The sequence below is a fragment of the Echinops telfairi genome, unplaced genomic scaffold (assembly GCF_000313985.2).
Source record: "Echinops telfairi isolate 266 unplaced genomic scaffold, ASM31398v2 ScPeMD7_7407;HRSCAF=8445, whole genome shotgun sequence".
Taxonomy (NCBI): domain Eukaryota; kingdom Metazoa; phylum Chordata; class Mammalia; order Afrosoricida; family Tenrecidae; genus Echinops; species Echinops telfairi.
Window position 1 is genome coordinate 1,629,025 of NW_022111307.1, and position 10,673 is coordinate 1,639,697.

Genomic DNA, 10,673 nt, shown 5'->3' on the forward strand with positions numbered 1-10,673 from the left:
TGTTTCCATGAGTGTTCCCTATATCTATTGAAAGGAATTTAACATCATTATTCTGAATTCTGTTTCTGGTAGTTCCTGGTCCTCTTTTTCAGAGTACTCCATTGGGTTTGGGTGATTTTTGTTGTTTGTATTTATTTTTTCTTGATAGTTTGGGCTTACTATGTTTGACTGCTGTTTCCTTGGATACTACTATAGCTATCAGTGGTGTGTGTTCTGCTGGGTCATGTAGTTGTAGTTGGCTCTGTCTAGTGAAGTGGAAAGGTCTAATAGGTACTGGAAAACATACAGTGATAGAATGGAGAAAAGAGGAGAGAGATGGGTAAGTGGGGAATGAGGGAGATGAAGAGAGAGAATAATATAAAAGTTAATGATATTAATAATACATGAATATCTGGATAGGACAACAGATTTATAAAACTAATACAAAAACTTTTTTAAAAGGGGTAATCAGAATTAATAGGTTTCAAAGAAATATATTTCATGAGATAAAAGTGAGAGCAGAGAGAGATAACGTATGGATGTATAGGGAAAAGGAGGGACAAGTAGCTCAAAGAGACATAAGACTCGATTGTGGCTTGTGTGTGTGTGCTGAAATTCTGTTGCTGTAGCAGTGTGAATGTGGCCAGGTCTGTGCACTGAGAGGGTTGGTGGGTGGGGAAGCCCTTGTTTGGGCTTGGTGCCAGAATGTACAGACATAACTGTTTTTCTCTGAGGAGGATACACTCTCTCAGGAAGTTGGGGTTGCCCCCTAAGAGCACATCAGAAGGAGATGTGGGAGAAAGCAACAACAAAAAAATAGAACAAAAGTGCAAAAACTGAAGAATATAAAATATGAAACCGCCTTGTGTATGTGTATTCTTTCTCCTTTGGCAGTGAGTGTTATTGTGCACACATGTATGCGGTATTGGGAAGGTATGTGGAGAGGGAGGGCACCAGAAAACGAAAGAGGTAGGGAAAGACGGTAAAAAATGTGGCTTGGTTACTGAGTATGTCTACACCAAGCTGTCCACACTATCTGCCATCCATCAGGGCTCCCAAAGGCCAGGACGGTAAGAGGTTCAGCTGTCTGTGTTGCCTCTAGGACCAGAAAAAAACAAGATATGCCAAGGATATGTCAGACTCTCAGAAGCTGCTCAGCCCGCTGGACATTGATGAAGGGGAGTCAGTTAACAGGCATTGCTGCTCCCCCACATTGAGAAATGTAGGTCTATTTGGCTTTAAGTTGAACTTCTCACTCCTAGAAAGTGCAGGATATCTCTGAGTGACCTCTCTCTGCTAGTTGCTGAGGAGATCTTCCTGTACTTGTTATCTGGTGGACCCCCGTCTTCAAAGTTGTTAATCTTCCCAGGAGCAAAAAGCTTCACATTTCTCCCATAGAGTGATTGGCAGGTTCAAAGTGCTGACCTTGGGCAACTCATAACCCATTAGGATGAGGACTCTTCACTCCATAAAAGCATGTGTTTGGCATGCTTTTATCCATTAACTTCCTTTCTCTTCAGAATGTGTTCTTGTGTTGCCAGCTAAAATTAAAAATTTCTACTGTGATATAGAAATAGGATGCTTTTAGACTTTGCATAAATATTTGTTCAATGATGAGAAACTATATCTATATATGTGGTTATATATGTATGTATGTATAGTCAAATATCTATCAAGCTCCTCTATTGTGAAATTTCTCCAAAGAGCCAAAGACAATTATATAGCCTTTACCATAATTTTAATTGATGGTGGTAGATGAATTTTCAGAGTTAGGTTTGTAGACAGTAGAGAAAGAATATTCATCTTTATTGAAAATGGTGATGTTTCAGTAGAGGAATGGGAATGATTTCAGGATGGATATATCATCTCGATTGAATAGTGAGCCTCCAGAAAAGAGGAATCAGAACCAAATATTTTCTTTTAGAAGTACACAGTTGTCTGTGTGATTTAATGTGCTTGAGAATGAACTGCCTTTTTTCATTGCACGTGTCTCAAAGCTGTTCTCAGTTTTCTTTTCCAAAAGTTGGGCTTCGTTTATCTCCTAATTCAGAAGAAAGGGAATTTGTGTATTTTCCTTAGACTCTGTTTGGAAATTTTAGATTTTTTGGTTTGACCCTTTGTGTTATGTAACAGTTTTTTGAAGTGAGAAATATTGCTATAGGAAAGATGGGAAAAATAGAGAGAAAGAGAAGGGGTGAAGAAAATATAGGGAAGAGAGAAAAGCATCGTCCCTTATATTAGTTTTAATTATTGAGTTATCTCGGATTGATTGTTTATAAATTTCATTAACAGGCGATTACATCTTCTGAGTGTGTCTTATCTGCTGAATGTTCTTTTTCTTTTAAACATTTTATTAGGGGCTCATACAACTGTTATCACAATCCATACACACATCAATTGTGTAAAGCGCATTTGTACATGTTCTTTTTCAAATTACCTAAAGTGCTAGCATCCTAATTTATTTAAGTATGGGAGTTGGATTAAATGATGGATCTGCAGGGCCTCTTCCAATTTAGGAGTTTATAAACAAAGAAATTGGAACAATTTTGTTTGGTTTAAGGAGTATAATTGTAGGGAAATTAAAATCTTCTGAGCTCAGTTTAGCTCACTGAACATAGTTTCTATCATATTTATATAACACGTATGTAAGGGGGCTCAGTTTCATAAACATTTTGAAGCTCCTTCAAATATTACATTTATATATATGCACTCGTTATATGATAAATAATATACACACACATGTATATCCATGTACATATAAGTATACACCTACATACATATAGACAATATGCATAAGTCCCAAAGACCGGGTCCATATGCAAAAATTGATATTTTTCAAAAATGGAGGATACCACAAATAAGGATGGCTGCATTGTTACATTAACTGGAAAGTTTTAACATTACGTAAGTGTCAAATTACTGAGATGCATGGTCCAGCGACGCTGACATTTAATCACCATAGTCAGCGTCACTCTCATCTCTCACTTTGGCACACATACGTTACTGCTACATGTACATCATGAATGTACTAACTAGTCCAATTGTAGGTACACACACAGAAATTAAATGTAGGATGAGAGTATGTGTGTTTATATTTTTTATGTTAAACTAGACACATGGTTACCTGGTTCTACAGTGGTTAAGTACTCAATGGCTATAGATAAGTGGTTCTAACTCACCGAGTGTTCCATGGGAGAAAGATGAAGCAGTTTGCTTCCATAAAGACTACAGCCTTGTAAACTCCATGGGGCAGCTATATGAGTCCAAATATGAGTTCATAAGAGTCAAAATCAACATAACAACAACTCATTTCAGGTGTTAAACTTTGCATATGCAGTGCAAATGTGAGATGGCTTTTGGATGCATATAACAAAATATTATGCAAGTATGAAAGAAGTGTGAGTTGACGTTTGGCTTTTTGAGGATCACGGGGAAATAACCCCTATAGCCAGCCTCAGACACTCCATTGGACAGAGACAGGTAGAACTGCGTCCTGGATGCCATATATAAAGCACTGCAATGGGAGGAGAGACAGGTGCTCTCACGCATTCTGGTCACGCTGAGTGTCACAGGTACGCACTAGGAGGAAAATATTTTTTCTCCTTGATTCTCTACCTCAATTCTTTAACATTTTTGAGGGGCTCAAAAAGTTTATAGCATTTCCCTTATATTTTAATTCCATTTTTCTTTAAATTTTTTTTACAGTTTCAATGGTAAATAATTCACATAACATACAATTCAATGGTTCGAACATATTTTTTAAAGCTCTGCTGTCATCACCACAATTACTTTTAGAATATTTTCTTCATTCTTATACTCATTATTTTTAGCTCCACATTCCCTCCAACCACTTTTGTTTGGTATACTTATAAGAAAATCCTAATCCAGTTACTGTCTCTGTAAATTTACCTATATAAAGAAAAGCATTTAATAACAACCAACAACCCTTATAAAATAAAACAGAAAAACCTCAATCAATAAGATAAAAATAATTAAAAACTAGTACAAATTTAAAGGGAGAACATATGATACAGTGTTCAATTTTAACCATTTACATCTATGTTAATCCACTTTCCAATGCACTCTATAGTAAAGCTATTCCTACCCCCGATCAGTGACCAGAGGGTAGTCTCTAGAAAGGCTTAACCCTCATGGATTGGGGGCCTTTATTGCCATCCCTAGACTTCTGCACACTGGTGATATAGAATTTATGCTTTAATATTGTTCCGTCTCTGATTTCCCTCCTCTTGGATTTTATTATTTATAATTCTTGGATCACACAGACTGGAATGCTTTTTCTATGTGGATTTAGCTGGCACCTTATTGAGATGACTACTTGTTTGAAGATACTATTATTTCTGATAGCCGGACATCATTTGATTTATTCACCACACTTTGCTATAACATCCATATCTTTGGTTATCTCATCATGAAAACAGGATTGAGTAGTTCCATGTTAAGATAATTAATTGTTCTTGGATTAATACTATAGTCAAGTACGAGTTCAAAATCAATTAATCCATCTGGTTTATATCTGTATCTGGTCCGCTATAGATACATTATAGTAACTTTATTGGAGAAAATATCAATTATCCCCATGGGGCATATCGTAATTTTACTGATAGTATCACTGTTGTTGTTACGTACCACTGAGTTAGTTCCACCTCATAGCAACCCCAGATACAACAAAACAAACACTGCCTGATGCTTCACCATCCTCACAATTGTTCTTATGTTTAAGCCTATCGTTGTAGTCACTGTGTTCATCCATCTTGTCAAGAGGCTTACTCTTTTTCTTCTTTGCCAAGCATGATGTCCTTTCCCAGGGACTGGGATCTCCTGATACCTTGTCCAAAGTACAGGAGATGAAGTTTGCCATTCTTGCTTCTAAGGAGCATTCTGGTTACACTTCTTCCAAGACAGATTTGCCAGATTTGTGTGTTCTTTTGGCAAGTCATGATACTTTCAATATTTTTCTGTAGTACCATAATTAAACATATAGCCTTCAGTTTTCCTTATTCAATATACAAATTTCACATACATATGAGGTGATTGAAAGGACCATGGCTTGTGTCATTTAGTCATTATCATAGATTAACTGCATTTTTCCATGAATGTTTTGATGCCTCCTCATATATATTTACAATATATCCCAAGGTGTTAGTCCGGGTTGACTAGACAAGCAAATTCATAGACACTCATATGTGTGTAAGAGAGAACTTTGTATCAAAGAGTAATTGATGGGAACACAGCTGACAAAAGCAGTGTTCTGCATCCTACTTTAGTTAGTAGACAGTGAATGGAGATTTAAGTTCTAAATATTTATATTTATAAATATAAAATATACTTATTTTATGCTTTATTCAAAGCAAGGAAAAGTGGAGAAAATCAAAGATGTACAGAAACAATTAGTCCAAAGGGCTAGTGGATCAGATAAACCCCAGCCTGCACAACCCTAAGACAACAAAAACTAGGTGCTGTCCAGCTACCACTGCAGTGTGCTCTAAAAGGCATCATAATAAGACATACTGGATAAAGTGGGAGAAAAACGTGGAACAAAGCCAAGCACCCTAAAGATAACCAACCTAACTAGTCTGATGGAAGCTCCTGGACTTTCCCATCTATGAAGCTCAGATACCTTTCAGTCCTGGAGTTGAACTTATCCCTATGGCTCAATTTCAGTCAAATAATGCAGGCTGTAAAATGAACAATCTCACGGAGGAGGTAAATACTCAGTAGAACAAGCAATCACATGCCATCAGAAGGTGAGGGAGGGATAGGAAAGAAAGACTAATAGAAACAGCAAACACAAGGAAGAAATGGGAAGAGTGTTAGCTACATTGTGATGATCGCCATGGCTATCCAATGGAAAGCCAACTTGCTCTGAAAATTCCCAAGTATTAATAAAACATGAAAAAATTAACATCCAGACACTTTATCATAGTGTGCCAGTGATCTATTTTTCAACTCCTTCACAAATCTGTCCCCAAACATTGACCGCCTAATGCCGAGTTAAAATAAAATGGGAGAGGGTTTATTATTACGTGAGATCCTAAAGATGGAGGGTCTCCCCATAGGGTGGCTTATATTTTTCTGTGCTAAGGGCTCAGTTTTTTATGTGTCACCAAAGTGTAGTGACTTGGGTGGATGGGTGGGACCATTCTTATGCCTGCTTCTTTCTGTTTATTAATCTACTTAATAGACCTAGCTGAGCCTCATCTGTTCTGTGACTAGGTTGAATTGTTCAAAATGAATACATTTTCATTTTTTGCACTTTAAAGGAAACCATACTTTGGAGGTCACTGTGAAAAAACTCTCAGTCTAGCTACTGATTTATGTATTATTTGTGACTTGGAGTAAACATCTGTCTGTAGACCTCCTCCACGGCGAATCATATGTCAACCTCTTTTAAATTGCGGTAATCTAACTTTATTTTTAAATAGAATTTTAAAGATCTTTTTAAAGATTTTTTTTAAATCTTATTTTTTTAAATCTTCTTTGCTTATTAGATTTGAGAGCAATGTTTTGTGGCTGAGATGGGGAATTGCAGTGTATTTTGAGTAGTTTTTTAAAAAAGCATTCCTGTTTCATTAATTAGAATGATGGCCATCAGCTTGGAGTCAGATCCCTCAATCAAAGAATGGTGGCACATCAATGTATGTGCTGCATTCACCACTTTGCAGATATTGAAATAAATGAATACCTTCATCTCTGGGTATTATTCTTTCCAAAGCCTCACAGATATAGTGGAGGGAAAAGCATAGCCAATCCTTTGAGAAATCATGGATTTATTTATACTCCAATTTTTATAATTAACAGGAAAATGAACACACACACAAAAGTAAAGATGAAAATATTGAAAACTTACTTTGGAGGAGGCACAGTTCTGGCAGTATTATTTTTATTACTAACAAAACAAACAGAAGCATCTAGATTTACTCCCTCCGGAAACCTAGATGGATTAGCAAAGAGAGAAGGACCTTGAAGCGGTGTTCCTTTATCCATTTTTATCAACGTCAGAGTTTCCATAGACCATGTTAGTAAGGCTGTTTGTTGATTAATCTCCTGGTACTTTAATATATAAAACAAGCCTTCACTGTCATTGAGTCAGTTTCGACTCATAGCAGCCCTATTAGAGTAGAACTGCTCCTATGGATTTCTAAGGCGGTAAATATTCATGGGAGCAGAAAGCTTCTTCTTTCTCCCTAAGAGCAACTGGTAGTTTCAAACTCCTGACTTTGAGGTTAGTAGCCCAGCTCATAAGCCAGTGAGCCACCAGCCCTCCACCTCACACTTTAATACAGAACTTCAGTTAAGTGGATGTGAATGGAGAACCTGACCTTGCCATTTTCAAGCTGTGAGACCTTGGGATGGTTACGACTTTGCTGGGCTTGGTTTAGAAATATTTGCCTTCATTTATTTTGTCTTTCCTCCTCAGCTGAACCAGCTGGAAAAAGCAGTGGAAGCAGCGCACACCTTTTTCCTGGCCAACCCTGAGCACATGGAAATGCAGCAGAACCTCGAGAATTACAGAATGATGACTGGGGTCGAAGAGTTCCAGCTTGTAGATCGAGAAGCTAAGCCACACCTGGTGAGCTCTGGGCATCTCCACCATGGCCACAAGGAACCATATGCCGCTAAGCTTCTTTTGGTTCAGAGCAGTTTCATTCCCAATTCTCTACAGAAACCATGCTTTCTTTTTTTCCCCCCACATCTATTTTAGTGGCAAATAATTTACATATCACATAATTCAATTGTTCAGTCATTCAACCATATCATAGGGAATTGTACAATCAACCCCACATCAATTTCAGAGCTTATCCCCTCTCCCCCATGGTTAAATCACCATGATTTATGCAGTCACAACCCATGCTAGTGCTCTCTCCCCACTCCCATCGTCATTGATTATGCTCCAAATCCCCTTTCCCTCCTCGCCCCCCTCACCCCACAGTATTCCCTATATCCCCAGCTGGGAGACCCAACAAAAAACAATAACAAACAAAATCGTGCTAAGGTGGTAAGGGTAGAAACAATAGTATTCAGACAAAAATACTAATAATGTGTGAGAAAGAGAAGACCTTAACAATAATAAAAAAGCCAGGGAAGGCATTTCTGCCATGGAACCAGTAAGAGATACTTGCACCCTGAACAAATTCAGGTCATGTCTATAGGTTGGTCAGCTGGCCAAGTGTTGAGTTCGATCCCACATAATCAAGATTACAATGGTCTCTGCCTGACAGTAAGGCTGATCTCCCTCTTGTCTGTGGCTAAAGTGGATCTGCCAGTGGCTCATTCTGACCAGGTAATTGGCAGAGGGGTTTAGGGCTCTCACATCCCCCTAAAACCTCCACAATTGGGTGTCTGAACATTAGTGCTCCGATGCTTTTCCCCTCACCGTATTGAAGTGTTGTAGTTGTCATCATTGGATCACACAAGCTTGGGTGCTTCTTCCGTGTGGACTTAATTGACTCCGCCCTGAGATGGCTGCTGATTGGTAGCTGGGCGCCATCTTCTTTCTTCTGTAACACCATTATCTTCAGAGATCTGCTTTGCGTTCTCAGACGAAATATTGTAATGATTGGCTTGAAAGCAAATAACATATAAAAATAACTTAGCAAGGCAGTATACTAGGGTGCAGAGTAAACCACAATATAGCTGTAAGTCAGCCTCCCTGAGTCTCAGGTCTCCTCCCTTCAACACTTTCATTCCTACAGGGAGCTGAGGCCAGTGTCCGTGGTCCGGGTCATCTCGCACCAGGCTGGATGTGCAGGACCGCCGGCTCCCGCTGTGCTTCTCACACTGACTTTGTGAAAGCCATTATAATTATTTGTCTACATGGAACCACGAGTCAAGTGTGTCGCGAGGAATTATTTTTCATCTTGGGGCCTCACCCTCCTCTGTGTGTGAAGGGCCTCATCCTGTCCGAGTTCACTGCAGAAACTGATGTGAGAGGAAGGTTTTATAGGAGAACTTCCCGGTGATTACTTATTATTAGGTGGGAGATTTATTATTATCATTGGAGATGGATGTTACTTCCGTGCGCATCCACCAGTGGTTGCTTGTCCTAGTCGTACTTCGGCGCAAAGGGATAGACGTTACAGGGAAATGACAGTCTCAGCTTGAGCTCTGAACGAAACGGGTCACAAAGCTCTCCTCTTGGGGATCTCAGTGAGTTGAAATAGGAGAAGCTACACTTCATCTTCCACTGCAGCCTCCTGGGGCTCAAGTGTCCCACATTGCCAACTGCCTAACTGCCTCATGACCCCAAATCTGGCTTATCCTGGTCCTCAGGGGTCTTTTGGGTGCTGCTGGGGGAAAAGCACACACAGGCAAATCATTGTTTTTTTCCTTTCTGTTTCTTTGCAGGAGAGTTATAGTGCAGGAGTTAAACATTATGAGGCAGATGACTTTGAACTGGCCATCAAGTACTTTGAACAAGCTTTAAGGGAATATTTCATTGAAGATATGGACTGCCGAGCTCTGTGTGAGGGACCTCAGAGATTTGAAGAGTATGATTATTTAGTGTATAAAGCCGGCCTCTATGAAGCCATTGCTGGTAAATCTTATATTTTTTTCTGATTATGGAAACATTATGTAAGTCTATAAAAATATTCCAACAATATGCAAGATATTTTTACATTGCTAAAATGAATATTCTCCTGAAGTTTTTATATGTTCATGTATATGTTTATGAATTTACTTTTTACTTAATTTTTCTACAATATAAATACTACTTTTCAGCATTTTTTTTCTTGTGTTTTCTGCTTAACAATGTATTGTGGACTTCTCATGTAAGTACATAATAATCTACTATCTTATTTTTCATGACTGGGTGATATTCATCATATTTTATTTGGCCAATCTTTCATTCATGCATATTACAAAGTTTGCCATTTTCTTTATCATAAACCATGTAGCAGTAAGCACTTTTCTATCCTCATCTTCTATTACTTGAAAGGATATTTTTTCCTATAGAGGGACTTAATATATAGCAAAGTAACATTTACAGTAAGTGGGTAATGGGCATCATAATGGGGTCTTGACAAGCTAACCATTTCTGGGAAGAAATAGGAATTCTCTGCCACACACCATACACAAAAATAAATTCTACTAACCTTAAAAATATGAAAGGCAAGAACAGTAAATCTTCCAGAAGAAAATGCCAGGTAATTAGTATTTACACAATGTTAAGAAAGGAGTGCTCCTCTTAGCACAGCAAAAAGCAAGACCAGGGAAGAAATAGACATGACATAAGATATTTTAGTGCAAAAGACATAGCCAATTGGTTAACATATGACAAGAGAAAACAATTGGAAAGTACCTGAAAATCAAAGAGTGCATAGCCACAATATATGAATGTAGATAGACACTACTGTTACCTTGCTTCTCACTCTATTTAAATAAAGAAAGGGTGCTTCAGAATAACAGCAATGTGAACAAGACGAAGCTAAGAATGAGACCCCCACTTTTCTGACTCGAGATCTGTTTATTTTTCTTTTTATTTGCCTAAAAAATTCAAAGAACCATCAACAAAAGTCAAAGTGGGAGTGAGTTACAAAGGGAAATGTTTTTTTCTTTTCTCTTCTCCTTTGTTTATTTATTTATTTTTAATTTAATCATTTTATTGGGGCTCAGACAATTCATCACAATACATAGATCAGTTGTGTAAAGCACACCTATACATTTGTTGCCCT

The 10,673-nt window shown here is 38.1% G+C and overlaps 1 protein-coding gene across 1 annotated transcript in view; it reads left to right on the top strand.

Moving 5' to 3' along the window:
- Positions 1-10,673, top strand: part of P3H2 (prolyl 3-hydroxylase 2) — a 212,082-nt gene that overhangs the window by 157,560 nt on the left and 43,849 nt on the right. Inside the window, exons 2-3 of the mRNA XM_004713460.2 lie at positions 7,418-7,570; positions 9,346-9,535. Coding sequence (XP_004713517.1) covers positions 7,481-7,570; positions 9,346-9,535 — 280 coding nt within the window. The 5' untranslated portion in view covers positions 7,418-7,480. The remainder of the gene's footprint in view (positions 1-7,417; positions 7,571-9,345; positions 9,536-10,673) is intronic.